Here is an 18,788-nt window from a genome sequence, read left to right as displayed (position 1 = left end):
TGAGAGATGCTTTTAGGATGAATATAAGGCGTAAAGGCATTAAGGTGGAAGAATGCGACAGTAAACGTCTCACGTAGGGAGTGGCACCTTCTGGCGCACGAAATTGTAGTTATCGTTAAATTTTCGCGGAAACAAGCTTACGGACGAGCTTATAAACCGGCCGGATAATTCCGGCTGTAGAAAACTATCTTGCCAGCGTGAGAAAAGCTCTGGTCGATAAACCGTTTCGTCGCTATTCTAAGATCGCGTTGAAAATAAGCGGTGCTGGTTAACGGGGGGCTAAATATAGTCGAGCGCCGTGGTGGTCGACCGCTATTTCATGCACGAACATGAGGATTTTAGATCAACGATCCGGCTTCTTCCTTTTGCAATCAAAGAGTGCGACAGCGGTTTAGCTTGTCTTTCTTAAACGTTCAACGCAGTATATGTCTTAATCTAAATTTAATATTCACAACTTTAAAATCAATTTTTTACATGCTTGAGAAAAAAAGTGAACTGAATGTGCATTGAAATATTGTTGATTGTACATTCTACGTTTATCCCTTTTGCGTTAAATTTGTATAGATACAAGGTTTACGTGAATACAAAATTTTACATCAACTTTTTCGGTATTAGGGAAAGCTTATTTGAGAATGAAAACACGGATACGATATCCAATGTTACCGAATGTTTTCTGTCAATGGAATTTTCTGTGTGCACGGTCCGATAATTCCGTCCAATCCTCTGTGCGTACAAATGGGAAACAACTCCGCTGAAAGTCCGATTTCCTCTATTTATGTTTCTTTTTTCACGGGGTTACCATCCGATTATTTGGATTAGACGTTGATATATAGTCTGAAATCGAAAAAGGAAAGCAATATGTAAAAAATACCTAGAGAAAATATATTTACCGTCAATAGACAACGATTAATTGTTCGCGACATTTCTTTCACACAATTGTATATTTGTATTAAACTATTGTGTTAAACTAAATAATAAGAAAATAGTACCTCGCGATGCGTTTGCGTCATTTGGTGCAATATTGTTCACAGCAGAGCTATTGCAGGTCGCCGCTGCTGCGCTGGCAGATTGAATAGGAATTTCCGTTGATCCGCCCCGACGGAATGCATATTAATGTTGACATTAAGCAGGAACGATTATTAAACGGTCCTCGTTACGCATATCATGTCATTCTGTTTCTATAAAACGGATAATTGGAAATCGCGGCGGAAATCGAATTCATTATTTTACGCTTGAGGGAGAACAATATTGTGCCACTAATATTATAAAACATGACCACCAATATTCTCTATTTTAACTATGAAACTTTTTCACATCAGCATAAATACGTTTGAGAGAGAAAAATTGGACCGCCAAATTCCAACGATTGCAATTCGATATAATTAACTGAAAATCTCTTTGAAAATGTTTTTAATTTTTAGCTTCTGATATTAAATTAAGGTTTTTTTATATTTTCCAAATTTGTTATTTAATAGTTGATCTATAAAATAATATCTCTGTCGTATTTAGATTAAGATTTTTTTATATATTTTTCAGATTTATTATTTAATAAACTGATTGATGAAATAATATCTCCCTATGATACTAGATTATGGTTTTTTTCATATATTTTCTAGATTTATTATTTAATAGAGAATTGGTGGACAAAATAATATCTTCGTGAATCAAGATATTATTTTACATTTTCCAAATTTATTATTTCTCTCTCTCTCTCTCTATATATATATATATATATGTGCACAGTGTTTCCGAAATAACGCTCATTAATCATATAGTTTTATTCTTAATAAAAAAAAACTGAGTTGAAAAATCCTCTATCATTTTGCAATTTCCGCAATATTTTTTTTTCTTTTTTTAGTTATTCAATGAGCAAAATGTCTAAAATCGCGCGCGCGATGCGTAAGACAACTTTTTGAAGAAACATCTTCAAATATTTCAAATTGTCTTACACATCGATTTTATCTGTTATTCAACAATATTTAGAAAAAATTAATATCTCGTTAACTGCGAAAATTGCAAAATGGTAAAGGACTTTTCGACTCAGTTTTTTATTAGGAATAGCATTGTATAATTAATGAGCGTTATTTTAAAAATATCCTGCATACAAATAATATTTCTACTAATACGACATCAGACACATAAAAAAATAACTATGTAATAACATAAAAAAATTAATCCTACAATAATACAGAGCATTTTGTAATAAATTATTTTGCAAACGCGTAAGTAACGTCTGCGAAACGTATTCTATGATTTTACGAGGAATGTAAATTGCGAAGAATGATACGTTTGAAATTTTCCGATTTGCAAATCCATGCGTTCATTCTATGTACTTTGTGTGCTTTCCACCGACGATCGTTCGCCGAAAACGAGCCACCGGAAATCGAAGGTCCTCGGCTAAGTATAGCTCGCACCGCGCAAGCATAAGTCTGGCCGGTGACGTCGAAAAGTGTCAGTATACTGGATCTCGTGTGGACCGACCGATTCCAGAGACGCGACGATCCAAAACGCTCTAAATAGCTACTCACAATTGTTATCGCCGGAAGCAATCTTTTTGTTCGTGACACATGCCAAATATTTTAGGTATTGTCATTGTCGTTGGCATCAGTCGCGACACGCGGATGGATAATCGATAACGCCTCGTGCGAGACGCAAGTGGAACGAGAGCCGAAGATCGAAGATTGAACTCGTGATCAGTCTACGACAAATTGGCGGATCGTCAGTAAGGATAGAGTCTTAATACTGTGAAAGTGCGCTCAGCTCGGATAAACGCTTGTACTTTGTGATTGAAAAATACGAATGGGTATTTAAAGTTGATTTAATTTTTAATTAGTTTTACATGATAATCCCTTTAACGAAAAATCGCTGTCCATCGTCAAAAGAAAGTTTTCATCTTAACAGAGGAAGTTCGTTCTGTTTTAAAGATGTATCAAGTGTATATATAATCTTTACAAAAAGTGATTACAATTGGAAATTTATATTTTCCGTATAAAAATTAATGCTATATATTAAACAGTATAATAAGATCAATATTTATGTTTAACAGGACAGTTTTAGAGTTTAAATGAAAATTTTCTCCTTTTATTTTAATTAGTTTTCAAAAACTTATCTACTTCTCTTATTGAAATAATTTTTGAACCAGGTTTTAAATTGTTCTCCAGGTTCTAAACTTTTTGTATTATTTTTAAATATAATATTAAAAACTGCTTTCATAATTTTTCATCTTGTTAAAAAAATACATGTAATACATTCTTAAATTTAAGACAATTCCCTGACGAAAACAATGCTCTGAAAATCATTTTTGTGAGATGAAGATTCGAAGGAGATACATTGATTTAGGAAAAGTAATACGGCGAGATTCCAGTTTGAAACAGATCTCTTCGTTGTAAAGCTTTAATTAAAAGATTTTAAAAGATTTGGAAAGTGAACATGTTTTTTCAGTATTAAAAGTGTCTAGCTTGAATGACGTGGAGAACAAATTTGAAAATGTATGTGCGCCTTCTCCATTTTGGTTTCGAAATGCGGAGATATGTCCAGTATCCTTAATGTCACTGTCTGCCCGAACGAATTAGGGAGATTTATTCTCTTCGTTTGCGTTCAGAGCGGGCGTGCCTGGGATTACGAGACATTAGTCGCTACACAAATTACATGCTGTGCACTGCGGCGGGAGAAATTATTCGACATGTCCGTCGCTCTATGAGCAATTTAGGATTCGTTGATTAGACACAGGTGCATAGCAGATCCTCACGATCATTCAGGATCTAGACCGGCCATTAGGTTCACCGAATTTAGAGATATAACTGTTTGACCATGATAATTCAAGATTGTAAACTGACGCTAATTTATTGTTAATACGCACAAAAAAAACTCTCATTAGTTCAGAGATCCTTAATCTATGATTCAACCTTATCTTTAACAAACTCTGTAACTCTTTAACATTAAGCTGTCTAGAAATTTTTTTAAAAAGAATAAAAATTCTAACAAGTAAATATTTAATAATATTAATATTAATATTAATTTAATAATAAATATTTAATTTACTAACTATTTAATATGAATTAATATACACTATTCTTTTTAGTAAATCTGTTAACAATTATTTAGCTTAATAATTGTTGCTATTAATATACCCGAATTTTAATGAATCACGATGTACATAAATTAATTACAAATAAAATTAGAATATTATAAAGGCAGATTGAAAATTGATTGTACAAGGAGTAAAATACCGGAGTGCTATTTTGCAGACATTTTGTGAGCAATATAAATTATAAATTTAGATTTCTGCGAAAGCTCTTTCTCTCTCTAGCTCTTTCTGTCTGTCTAATATTCAATTACACCATGTATCTTCCAGGGATATATTAGACCAGAAAAGACGACTTGTGAAATAGTCTTTTTTTGAAATGACGCCCACAAACTCTGTCGCATGCGGACAAAGGAAAAAGCTGAATCATTCACGACTGTTTATTTTGCTGCAAGAGAATAATGATGTGCCACGTGTACAGTCTCGTTTCATGAAAGCACGACAATCGGAATTTCCGAATCTGTATTACGCGATGCATTGTGTTCTGTAAACCTGATATCTGCACAATATTAGGAATTAATGTCGTTATTATATATATTCCGTATTTTATTTTTTTCCATATTTTATGTATTTTACACATTTATATTATGTTTAACAAATTAATTTCTTGTCTTTGTCATTGCAAGTTATATACAGGGTGCGTCACCAAAATCGTCCGGACAAATCGAACAATTTCTTTAAACAAAATATTTTTAATGAAAAATTAAATATTACACAAAATCTTTCTGGCACTTGGGGAATCCCTGTAGAGCACAATTATTTGATATATCCCCCATTAGCTTGAATGACGGCCTCTATTCTTGGTCTGATCGCACGCACGCTGTAATGTAGCGCTGTCGACGAATAACAGTCCTTAATGACGTCACATTGGGCTGCTGAGACTTGTTTGTGACCTTTTCAACTACGCTCCATACGTAATAGTCCAAGGGATTTAAATCTGGGCTGTTGAGAGGCCAGAATTCCTTGGACCAAAACAAATCGATGTTGTATGAGAGCCAAGTCACGATATTAAAATTGAAAAAAATCAAATACGTTTGCGAATATAATGTCTTGATTATAGAAATAGATATATAGTAAGACTAGATAGTGATTTAGTAATTAAAATAATAATAGTGATGATACGTATAGAATAATATGGAAAATCTGAGATGGTGTCTTTCTGACATGGTTGCTATTACGAATGGTCTCATAAAAGATCCCGAAGATACATGGGGTACGGTCATAAGTATTATTCACGGTAGTTTCCAGTGGAAACGTTACTCGAAGTTATTAGATCACGCTGGGGACTCCTTTCAAAAGGCCAGAAAGCTCCCATGATCCATCACGAAATATGATCATACAATTAAAGCTTGATGAAACGAGGACTTTAATAATGTGGGCGATATCTTCTCGGGGGGAGGAGAGGAGGGGGGAGGGGGAGTAAGTTGCTCGACGAAGTTTCGAGGCTCACAGTCAAAGTGTCAGAATTAGCATCCCGTTTCATCCTGATGGCAACGCCCATGAAAGTTGCTAATACAATAGTTACTCGCCGCCTGTTGCACTCCAACATGCACAAGGAGAGAAAGAGTGAGAAGGACGGGGGAGAGTTCGCTTTAAGATCCAACAAGTGGTTCGTCTGGGAGTAACAATGCTTCCTAATGTACTAGCTTTTGCCATTGTGTCGGCTCGGATGCGCGATCGGTCCTCGATTTTGGCGACCTTCGACGTTGGCGACGTCAGTACGGAAAGAGTTGCGAAAGCCAAAACGAATTTGGCTCAACATCTAGCTACGTACTCGCTAACGTTCAAACAATTTTTTTGAACTTTTTCTGTGTGATATTGACGCACGCGCGTACGTTCTATGAATGTATTTACTTAAATTTATTTGCCGTCGAGATTTTATTAAGAGAAACACCATCACGTATGTATCTTTACATTTTGATCATTTAATTAGTCGCAATCGAAACTACCATTAAGATTTATACATTTTTAATTTACCATTAAATTGAATTAATTGCGAAATATGTGATTAAAAAGTGTTACGTACATGTAATATAACATGTATGAGCAAGTTTAATTTATAGAATACAAAAGTCGCACAAAAAAGGTATTAACTTTGCTTCAAAGTATACGTCTGTATAAAGTATTTAAGTTTTAATAAAATTTTATAGAGAGATTTATCTCTTTTTTATAACATGAAGATAAAAATTTTTTAATAAAATAACATGATCGTATACATTTAAAAAATATTAACGATCAAAGAAGAATTGGGAATTGAGGAATTCTTTGCTTTCCTGAAGATATCCGAAAATTTTAATAAAACTTAAATGTTTTTATTATGTAAATATAAACCAACTTCTTGATTAACAAATTGTGTTTGCATTGGCAATCATTGATACGAAAGAACCTTGGATATTTTACGAAGAGACCGGATCCGATAATCTTGTGTCTTATAGAATTATAATCGACATTGATCGAGTGCTTCCGTAACAGAAAAAGAAACGATATAGACCTCGTAAGTTTTTTTATAGAATTCTCAGAATCGCAACGTGCGTCACGCTCGTAAAGACTTTAAAATTGACTCGCGCGGATACAATTTTCCAAGTCAACAATTCTGATACAAATTAATAAAGTTGCCTCGATAACTAATTTGCAAAAAGAAAATTTTATAGTTATTTTAATGTCTTTATTCTATTATGATATCTAAAAAAAAAGGATGAGAGAAAATTTAATTTCAAATAATAGAAGTGAGAAAGAATAGAGTAGGGAAGAGATAAAAAATGTAAAGCAATAGAAATAGAATATAAGTTAGAATTATTATCAATTTATTTGAATACGCTTGTATTAAATGTTACGATTAAATCTATATACAAACGATATTTTTGCTGTATGCTATGCATCGCGCTAAATAAAACATTCACTTCGCGTTAATCGAGATTATCTCGCCTACTATGAACCTCGTACAAGCGCGATAATTAATTCGTGGATTGCATTGGTAATCATTCACTCATTAGCGACGTTCAAATATTTATTACGGTTGCCGCGGTTTCCGGATCCGCAATTCTACTCATTTCGAGTTTAACGTTACAGTTGATCCGTAATATATTACAATCTGATATTATTAAGCATGCCGGTTACATTTTACGAAACTATTTCTACGATCGATAAATTTTGACAATTAGATAATATTGTACATATATATATATATATATATATATATATATATCGTTATTTTTCAACGTGCCAAAGTTGAACTGTACGATACGATTTATAATCTCAAATCGTTAAATGATAACAAATCATTTTTTTACTTCAAAAGTGATACAATTCTATAAAATCAAGTTTTTCAAAAAAGGAAAAGAGCTACGTATTTTTTCAACTTGACAGAAAATTATTAACTAAGGAAATATTGAAAAGGGACATAATCAATTGTCATTCAATCGTCAAATTTCATTTTTGTTTTACACAATCCTTAAACAATTTTTTTAAATCATCCCTTTTAATTATAATGATTTTTAAAAAATTTCTCTCTTTGAGTTGTAACGATTTTGATGATTTTTTGATGAAGCTAAATTAATTTGCTGTTAATGATTGACATAACAGTTTTTCTAATTAACTTATTTATGATAATACGTAACTCGAAAATTACGTTTTTAAGCGTTTTAAGCTTTTGAGCAAGTAAAGTTAAGGGAGCAAAATTTCACAAGTATTTAAAGTTATAATTTTTATTCTCGTTGTCGGAGCTTCTCTCATCGAAAGCTTTTGTGAGTTGCAAATAAAGAAAGTATTCAAACTATTGGAAGAAAAATAAGATTCTCCTTCCTGCGCCCCCAACTGTGATTTAATTATGAAAAGTTTCAGCATAATATACGTCGCGAGAAGTTCTCAGAGTTGCCCCCCTGAGAACCACCCATCTCTTTACTACCAAATTTACGCTGATGATTCATCGTGTCTTAAAATAGAAGTCCAATGACTCCACAAAAGATCTTGACATTGTCTTGGCACTTATGGTATACTATATATATGAAAAATAATTGCGAAATTGTTTTTGTCGTTAAATTTAAACATTGATTTATCACGATTTAAAATGTGGAATATATGCAACTGTTGAATAGCAATATAACGAATTAATTATTTTATAAGTAAGGATATAACAATTTAAGTGGTTAATATAGATTAGGTAAATTCAATCATTAATAAAATAATTTAATGGATAATATTAAAATGGATAAAATGAAAAAAATATATATTAATATTATTTATGTATCTCGATATTTTTAAAAATTCTGTCACGTGAGACAAAACATTGCTGCACTGCGAAAAAGATACTTAACAATTTATTTATGGCACACAATGTTTGTTTCACTGAAATAAATTCTTATTTAATTACAGCAAAATACAATTTTATTTCTAAATAAACCATTTGTATTTTTTTTTTAATTAGAGATATATAATATTTCACAGAAATGTATATTTCGTCGTTATGATCAAATTTTTTTATAATTAATAAATATCGAAAATATTATTGTATTATATTTAACTAAATACAATATTTTATTGAATCTTCAAAATAATTATCAAGGATATTAAGCATAATAAAAATGTTTTAAAAAATTTGGCATTTTAGTCAAATTGAATGTCTCATATAATTATTTTCATGGTCCAACAAAATTATTTTCGGATTTGTATCATATCTAAATTTTTAGATGTTTCAACAAAACCGTTCTTTTCATATGAATGTATGAATGTATAAATATCGATCTAGTCACATGATGTCTGATGCAAGAACACTATCAACTACTGTTGCAAACTGCTGTTTCCTCAATCGCTTAACACGTGGCCGGATGAATAAGATTCTGGCAGCATTTGAATTTTGAACACTGTCTGATTATAGTCGATATGTTCGCATAATCTATTTATTAACTATGACGATGTCAAGTTAAAATAGTGTAAGATATTGAAATGCATTGAGACATCTTTACATTCTTCTTTAAACATTTATTAATTTCTCTTTTAATGAGCAATGAGAAATGCATTGAACTTTCAATAAAATACTATTAATTGCATTAATATTAAGATAGATCTATTTTTAAATATGACAAAGAGATAGAAACAAATTATGTTACAAAACAAAATATATATTAAAATGTTGAATCAATTCGATGCTGTCAAAAATCGAATATTGATCCAGCACGTGTAACTTGTTTTTCTTATTTGATGTCAATGTATAACAATGTAAAGAATAGATTGAAAATAAGTTTTCTTCTTTTTAGGCATGGAGCAGTTCGAGCAGCTGCTAACCTGTGCAATATGCCTGGATCGATACAGAAATCCGAAGCTCTTGCCATGTCAACACAGCTTTTGCATGGAACCGTGCATGGACGGCCTCGTCGACTATGTTCGTCGACAGGTCAAATGTCCGGAATGTCGTGCCGAACATCGTATACCCTATCAGGTAAATTATATTGATCCTGTTGAAACATAATTAATTTATGAAAGCTTAGAATTATTAAAAATATTTTTTAAATTATTTTAAGAGAAATTATTATTATTTATTTCGTGCTTCTGGTTTCGACTAGTTACACATTGAAATACATATATACATAAATTATCTATATATAAATTATCTATATACGTTATATATCATGTTTTAAAAAAAAAACAATTTTCCGCAATTCTCTAAAAGTAATAAAATGAAAAGTATATATGTATACGATTGTGCAAGCTGTCGCAACTCGTTCGTCGCAAAATCAATTCTCCAGCAATTACGTGTCGCTTTATTGGATTTATGTCTTTAATGTTTACGATCGGACGAACAGGAAAAAATCGATCTATGTTTTGTCGCACAAATTAAATGTTATTCTGTGCGTGTCAATGTAACCCGATGTGCCACTACGTGTAAGCTCATCTTTATTCAACGACGAGTCCAAACGCGAGAGAATTCTCATTAAACCCAGTGTATTCTCGCGTTTCGTGCTAATGTGGTCTTTGAACCGGTCTATTTTTTCAGAATAATCAAACGCATTTACATAAGCAGCGGTAGCAGAATTCTAAAATGTTTTTCGTTACAATTGTATTAATTATTCGATTGTATGTATTTAGGGAAAAAAATCAAATAGTTTCAAGAAGATAAAGTAAAGATATTTAACAGCCGCGTCTGCACAAAAAGAACGATTTTGCTGAAATATCTAAAGTTTATAAGTAATATAAAATTTTATAAAAATTTATAAAGCTATATACAGATCTAAAAATAATTTTGTTGAACCATCAAAATAATTATGTAGGAAAATTATATATGATGAACAATGTCGCAAAAAATTTTGACATTCTAACAATCAGCTAAATATTTTATATAATTATTTTGAGTCTAACAAAAAATTATTTTCAGATTTGTACCTCGCTAAATTTTTAGATATTTCATCAAAACTATCCTTCTATATATTAATAGTCAATTCATCTATTTGACACTCACATATTAGTATCTTCTCTAATAAAGAAGACCCAGCGCGCGTTGCATAATTAATTCGCGACATTATGCGCACAGTGTATCGATTCCGGTCCATTAATAAGCGGCATACTCGATGCATGTACACGTATTACGAGCGTTAATCGAGCCGAACATACATCCTGTTTGTAGGGCGTGCAAGCCTTTCCGACCAACGTGACACTGCAGCGATTCCTGGAATTGCACATCGAAATCACGGGAGAATTGCCGGACCCGACCAGCGGTCAGACCATGGAACGCTGTGGAGTTTGCTCTGAGAAGAGTTACTGTCAACTGTGCGTGCATTGCGAGAAGAAATGCTGTCCCGAATGCAAAGATGCACACATGGATATTCTGAGACGCGAAATTACCCGCATCAATTCTCAGGTACAATGATATATATTTTCTGTAAATTTAAAAAATTGAGGAAAGTTAAAAAAATGGATGTAGCTGAAACCATGATTTAGAAAATAAATCTGATAGAAATTAAAAGATATTAATGAGAAGATATTAGAAAAATAAGGGATATTAGTCAGTTTACTTCAATAAGTTAATTACTTATTAATGTGCTCTATAAATTTCTTAGAGTGAAATTTCATTGAAAAAGAATAAAAATTGTCATTCTTTTTCAAGAAGTAAAATATTTTCATTCTTCTCCAAAAATTGCTCCTAGTAAGATTTTATTCCAAGAAATTTAGAGAGTGTCAGAAATATCAGTATGCCGATATTGAATCAGTATTAAAACTGCAATCTTGAAAAAAACGATGAATTTTAATATTTCTTTTTATCATTTTCGTCTACAAGTGATAACCGTTGTCAATCAAGTTTTTCCGTTTTAAGACAAACTCTATCACAGGAAATTTTGCTATGCCGATCGCAGAAACTAATTTAATCGGTTCTATAACTAATTTTCTCTTCGGTTCGTTGGTAGACGTTGTAATGTATTTAGGAAAGCGGAAACTGTTGTGTTATGGTATCCAGTATCGGGGTGTACTTTAAATTCGTTACGTCGTGCCCTTCGGCGTCCCAACGGAAAATTTATTGCCGCGCAACTTCGCGCATTGTAATTAAGCGTGTATACGATAGGGACGTACGTTATAACAAGATTGCGACCTAAATTTTTCGTTTTTTACTAAGAGCGTGCAATATGAAGACGTTAGTTGAATTTAATAACACGTATAACAAATAAACACAAAATAGAATCATTATTTAAATAAAAAGATCTCAAGCTTATGATCTAGATTTACGTCATTTAACTTTTATATTACAAATATTTAATCCGAAACTGATATCAAATGTAACAGTTACTGACTCTGACTCCATTGGGATCCATTTAATTTATGTTGATTAAAACCATTTAATTAGTTGATACTAATTAATTTGAAAAAAACCAAAATTAAATAATTTATACAAAAAAGAATAAATGATAAGTTTATTTTAATAACAATAATTCAAACTTATAGGTGTAACTTAAAAAATATGATTGATTGGGTCAAATAGATCTATGTTAGCTCCGCAGAATTAAATCTCAATTTCTCAGTTATCTTGTACTTCAAAAGTTATATAAGTGTATAAGTATTATTATTTATAATCTGGAGATTTGTATAGTATTTGAGAAATGCACTTATCCGAAACTTAGAAACTTTAAGTAAAATAAAATAGAAGTGATGTACTTTTTTTTTCGTGATAACGGTTCAACTGAGAAAAAGAAGCTATAACTCTTACATGCCGAAATTTATCGTTCGATGATTCCACATCAAGAACTTTGCAAGGCAAATTGTATGCATTGAGCGGGATGACGTTTGAAGATTGTGCGAATTTGCCGTTTGTCTCCAGGAGAACCCCGATGAATCACGTCTATTTCAAGTGACGGAATAAACTTCGAAGCGCGATCGTCTTTGAGACAGTCCAGAGACATTGAGATCGTGCTTCGACAAGCTGGATATCGCGCATGTAAGGCGCACAGATTTGTGAACATATTTCCATGTTCAAAGTTGCTAACACGGCTCTGTCGAATCTGTCAGATCGTCCTCTGTGCCATGGAAATTACGCGTGCGTGCCTGAAATATGGTCTGCTCTTCCTATTCAAATTCCCCGAGAATTTGATGCTGATCGCCATTTATATTTCATTATGTTTCACGATTATTCAGAAGCGCGGGCGTGGATCGATAAAGCGAACGGATAACAGGAAAATTCGTTATTATATGTATTATAGAAAAATGCTTAATAATAACTTTTCATTTTTTTTTAATTACAAATTAAAATTCTTGTTTACTCGTCACTACTATTTCACCGTGACGTCAGCGAAGAAATACACTATAAAAATTATGTTGCAAAAAAATTATCTGATAATCAAATATCTGAAATAGAATAGTGGTAAGTCAACAGGAACTTTAAAATGTATGCGTCTTTCTTTAACCAAATTTTAATTGTAAAATTTCGCTAAAAGCATTTGAGCATTATGTATGTGAATAAACTGCATTTATATAAAATATTATAATTATATTTTTTCCAAAGAAAGATGATTGACTACAATAATTGATAATAGGATGCGTAGATGAAAGGTAGCGCAAAAAATCTAGGACGCCCGATATACGTGAGCTTTTTAATTACTTAATTTATTTATTGTGCAACAGAAAAATACAAATTTTGTACTCTCTTTGTATATATAGACATTTATATTTAATTTCTACGACTCGTTGTACATTTTCCATGATTTAATTAGTTACATCGAGAAAAAAATCTGACGACATAAATTGGAAATCCGGTAGATTTAACCAGTTTGTTTGTTGAAAAATGAACAGATCAAAACTTTTCTAAGAAATATCAAATGAGCATAATTAACTTTTTCCTGTTAACTATCAGAATCAGAATTTCTTTGTAAGGTTATTAAATTTATTTAATTAAATAAGAATAACATTTTAATAAAAAAACTTTTTAGTAAAAAATTCTAATGAATATAACAATAAATTTCCAATTGAATTTTTCTTTTCATTTTATTAATTAATGAATTGTGTGTGTGTGAGTGCTAAGTTATTATTAAATTATTCCTTAAGTTTATCAAATATTTTATAAGATATTCAGTTCAATCATGATAATTGAAAATTCTGTTTGATTTTACTAAAAGCTTTCTATTATATATATATATATATATCTATTTTATACCTATCGATATAATCAAATTATTTTTTTAGAGTAATGAAACATTCTAGCGCCATAAATCTTTTCAAAAGGCGATATCGATAGGAGCTTGGAGCACAGTAGGATGAATTCTGCTGCTGGCTTTAATTAGTTAACAACCGGAGTTCCGTGTCGCGAGGCTTTCAGCCGCACAGTTAATTTTGTAATGCGCCGAATCTCATTATTGCATGGACACACGATTGCACTTGGGAATTTACGTGGCAAAATATCTATCTATTGTTTGAACCGCATGAAACGTCTATACTTAATTAATTTTTATTATATTTGATTTAACAAATATCACGAAATATCATGAAAATGTAAACGCCGTGTTTTATGAACATAAAAAGCGATAGAGAATAATTATTTCCAAAGGCAGCCTGAGTGGAAAAAACGAGTTGAACCATTTATTTCGCGAAACAACGTGTAAAATGATCCCCCTTTAAAAAGCTCGTTTTATTTATTTTAATAGCACCCGATTTAATCAATTTGGAAAGGACTCGTGCAATGTTCCATTTACGGTATAACACTTCGTAAAATTGTATTTACGCTCAATACATCGAAAGAATGATATTTTGGGGAATTTTATTCTATATAAAAAGGGGTATACCATGTCTATATCGTCTATCGTGTGTAATTTGAACCATTAATACAATTTTTATCTTGTACTCCGAAAAATTTCATTCATTATTGCATTGCGCGAATACAACAAATACCTTTATACACGTGCTCATCCGGCACGTGCACAACCTTCTGAAAACTTTGATTTGTTTATCTTAATTGTTCGCAATTTGACCAATTTATACAATTTCAGCATCGCACGGCAGACTATAAAAATTTCGCACGAAAATAGCATCCCTCGGCGATTTGAGACGAACGTGTAAAAACCAAGTCTTGTCGAACGGTGAAATAAACGCGATGGAACACGTAGTAAAATCACCGATGCAACTCGACCTCGCCACGGTATAAGAAATTATGATGCTAATGCACCAAGATACTCTCCGCGAATGCATTCACGTCTCTTGCACTTTTCTCTATCTCCCAGCAGAATAATAGGATGGCTTTCCCACGATTTTCCGGATTTATTCCGTAAACCGGGCACGATTTTGTTCCCGTCGTCGTACAGGAAAGAAATATCCTAACGATATACAATTTATATACATGGTTTCTCTCTCATAAAAGTACATTATAAAAATATTCAGATCACACGACAACTCTTGTAATATTTTGCTTCATTTTCCTCAATAGTTATCGATAATTCTTTTATGTTGGATTTATCATTCATGCAATTTAATATAACATTTATTTTCTGAAATACATCGATGAAAGAGTTTCCTCATTAATTTTTATCTCTTTTAGTGATATATTGTAATTTGCGTTTCCAATTTATAGATATTTGCGGTTGCATGCGAAACAAATCTATCGGTCCAAATTGATGATAATGACGATAGCTATGAATTTCGAGTCTTTCCATATCAATTGAGTGAAATTACGGACGTATCTCAAATTTCTCGATCGCCACGCGTATAATTGTAATCTGTTCTCTATGTTGCATACCGAAACAGTTAATGAATCGATCATCGAAAAGAGTAACGGAAGATTCATTTCATGCCGAAAAAAATTTTTGTCATTTTTTATCCAATGAATGACCGTTAATCAATATCTAACTTAATGTAGTTAATTCATTAATAACTCCTCTGGATTCATTTATATAATTATATATTCATTCTTGCGATGAATTCTAGTAATAGTTTTACAATCAAAATCATTATGAGAATTTATTGGACCAATTTTCATTATTTTTTCATAATTCAATGAATATTTTATTGTATTTACGTAGAGTTTTGGTTTAGTTTAGCTCTAAAATTAAAGTATTTTTCTTATTGAATGCACACAATGCAATTATTAATTTTTAAACTGAAATAGAAATTATAGTTTTTGTGAAAAACATAAATTCTTTTATGAATGAAATAATTGCAAATGTTTTCTTTTTTTTTCTCTTATATACCATGATGTTATTAGCAAAAGTTTCTTCTATATTCTATTATTTTATAATAATTCACTCAAATTTTTTTTCTATGCATTACCGCACAATAGATTATTATAGATATTCCGAACCCCATATTCAAGCTGTGCGGTTTCTTTTATTTACATTACCTACTTCCCGTCTATATGCCAATATCTGTATTGTGCAAAATTGTAACCAATATTCCGCCGGTCTGCATTTTCCAATTCAGACTCCGCCAAAGCCCACGCATATATTTTCGCCGTATTAAAGCTTCTTGCACATCTCCTCTTCCTTTTTCTTCTCCGATAAGCTCTTACCAATCGCTGAATACGCTTGCTCAATTTTAAACATGAGATACAATAATCTAGAATACAATAACTTTTCCAGTTTTTTTCAATATTATTTATTACATTTACTATAAGATACATACGACGAATTATAGAATGTAGCTAAATAAATTGCAGAATCTATAAAAGTTTTGAACAAATAATTAATAGTAGTAGTAAAAAAATCTAGCCTGTAATGAATAATTGTTAATCAAGCTTAACACATGTATAAATTAGAAAAAAATAATAGTTAAAATAATAATATTGTAAATTAATGTGGACGTCTTGACTGTACTAACAATAAATTTTCCTCAGCATGAACAATTAATCAGACAGGAAAGTCAAGACAAAATTATAAAATAGATTAAAATCTAGATTAAATTATTGTAATCTAATTTGATTTATTTTATGTTAATTTATTAATTTATTATTCATTTTTAATAAATATATATTTTTAATCTTCTTAACTAATTCGTATTATCGACCACTATATTTTTCCTTAAAAGAAACTACATTTTGCTCTTTCCCTTATTTATAACGACAACAATCATGAATTATTTAATGTTGATTTTATATCTTGAAGATATTTTCTATGAATATTTCCATAAATAAGTTTTAGAATTAATTTTTGCAGAAAATTCTGATCTACATTCAAGAAAACTTTATTAATTTAGGTCAGCGTTGACTCGTGTCAATATGTAGCTGATATATAAATAGCATATGACATATGAACCAATTACATTTATATGTGCCTATAAAAATGTAATGCTCTTGCATATATCGTAAAACATATAACGTAAAACTGCGAATCCCTTTTAGAGCTTTGCGCTAAGATATTTGTGTGTCCAGACTATTTATTATTTCAGCTAGGTCCGCTTCGTCCATTTAGGCCTCCATATGTATCTAGGCCATGCAGTTACAGCATAACTATATAATGAAGCCTAAATATAATCATTAGTAAATATGCCCCAAAAGCATCAAAAATTTTAGTTTATTTAAAGCAAGCTTCCATATATGATTTCGAAAATATTAGGAGTAAAAATAGAACGTTTATTGAAAGCAAACTTTATATGATTCCAAAAATATTAGGAATAAATACAGGATATTCAGAACATGCAAATGGTGTCATATAACGCATTATTTTCGCGCTATTATTCCGTTATTTTCGCTCTATTATTCTGTTTGGTCAAATACTTACTTTTTCCATGTACTCCACTTTTTCCACCCTTCTAAACGAGTGAATTTGTGTAAATAACACGTTAAATTTACATTAATAATAATAGCGATAATTGGATGTATTTATCCACGCCCACTTACCATTTGCATAATCGATATCACAATTGCGATGACGCAGCGCGCTTAAGCTAAACGTAGATTTGCATTTCCGGCTTATCAAATCCACATATTCCGGTTGTATGTTCTCAGGTGCGCAGAGGATTGCACAGGCTGCAGGACGCGCTGGCCCTGGTAGAAAAAAACACGTTGGGCCTGCAGACAAACTGCGCTTCGGTCGCCGAGGAGGTGGACGAGATTTATCGGAGGCTGAGCAAGGCTTTGAAAGACCGTACGGAACATCTGCGTAACGAGGTCGATCGATACCTCGGCACCGAGCTCAGAGGCCTGATTCAGCTCAAAGAGAATCTCGAATTGGAAATCGCGAATATCCAGAGCAACTGCGATCTGGCGGAGGCACACATAAATGAAAACGTGCCATGGGATGACGCTGAGCTCCTGGACACAAAGGAGCTCTTCCTGCGTACGGTGGAATTTATCAGGTTCGTCGCCGCGTAATCTCCATTTTCTTTTCGGCACCCGCTCGTTAAACCCTACGCGGTCCTGTAGTCTTGTTACGATTTATTATCGGCTATCTATTCTGCAGCCTCCTTTTTTTTACAGCGCCGACCAGAAAGAAATCGTTAAATGAACGGTTTCCTATCTCCCGCGAGCTATTTTATTTCAATTTCGGATCCCGTAGTGATGCTTCACCTCGATTCTATTTTGATTTAATAGCACCCACGTTATTTCGTAAAATTATTACAACTGTTCCTTTTCTAACAAGATTGTTTATCGTACTATGTTTAAACTAAAAATTGTATTTACGTTGTTTATTATCGAGGAAAAAATATTTATTATTTATAATATGATATTTCTCCTACCTCTCTACAAAATGCAATCATTTAAAAATTGATAACGATATCTTTCAGGCATACCACAATATAATAAATAAACATAAATCTCTCTAGGATAACATCGATACTCTCCAATAAAAAAAAAATCGATCGTAATTTGAATGCTGTCGAAATGAATATGCCGATATTGGCAGCTGCCATATGAATTCCGGCCGAGATTTGTGATAATAACATTGCAAGTATAATATAGCAGAAATTCAGCGTTGGCTAATGTAATTAACGTTCAACATTACCGCGAACACCATTATGAAATATGTAACGCGCGCAAAATCTGCTGTAAATCACAGACGCAAAACGCGCCACATAACAAAATTATACGTTCATTAATCCAAGTACAATAATTGTGTTAAGTAAGTGACAAAACATCGAAGAGCGCATATTTCAATTGCGGAAATCGCTGTATGTAAAATCGCGTGATCGCATTTTTAACTTCGATAAAATAATATGTTCCGTTAATAAATATTGTTGAATTACTGAATTTTAAAAACACGCGTTATTGTAGAAATCTCATGTTAAACCAAGATGTAAAAATGTCCAG

The 18,788-nt window shown here is 31.9% G+C and overlaps 1 protein-coding gene across 4 annotated transcripts in view; it reads left to right on the top strand.

Annotated features, from left to right (window-relative positions):
- The window catches only part of tn (tripartite motif containing protein thin), a 76,186-nt gene that overhangs the window by 25,415 nt on the left and 31,983 nt on the right, over positions 1-18,788 (top strand). For 3 of the 4 annotated variants that reach the window (XM_087413897.1, XM_087413898.1, XM_087413899.1), the window contains 3 exons: positions 9,337-9,518; positions 10,701-10,934; positions 17,487-17,836. In XM_087413897.1, coding sequence (XP_087270023.1) covers positions 9,339-9,518; positions 10,701-10,934; positions 17,487-17,836 — 764 coding nt within the window. In that variant the 5' untranslated portion in view covers positions 9,337-9,338. Of the gene's footprint in view, positions 1-2,727; positions 2,804-9,336; positions 9,519-10,700; positions 10,935-17,486; positions 17,837-18,788 lie in introns of those variants that run through there. The other variant, XM_087413896.1, reaches the window with a different exon arrangement.

Source organism: Acromyrmex echinatior, chromosome 15 (assembly GCF_024713525.1).
Source record: "Acromyrmex echinatior isolate Ae372 chromosome 15, ASM2471352v2, whole genome shotgun sequence".
Classification (NCBI taxonomy): Eukaryota; Metazoa; Arthropoda; class Insecta; order Hymenoptera; family Formicidae; genus Acromyrmex; species Acromyrmex echinatior.
Note: the sequence above shows the minus strand (reverse complement) of the source record. Positions and strands in the feature narration are given on the sequence as shown.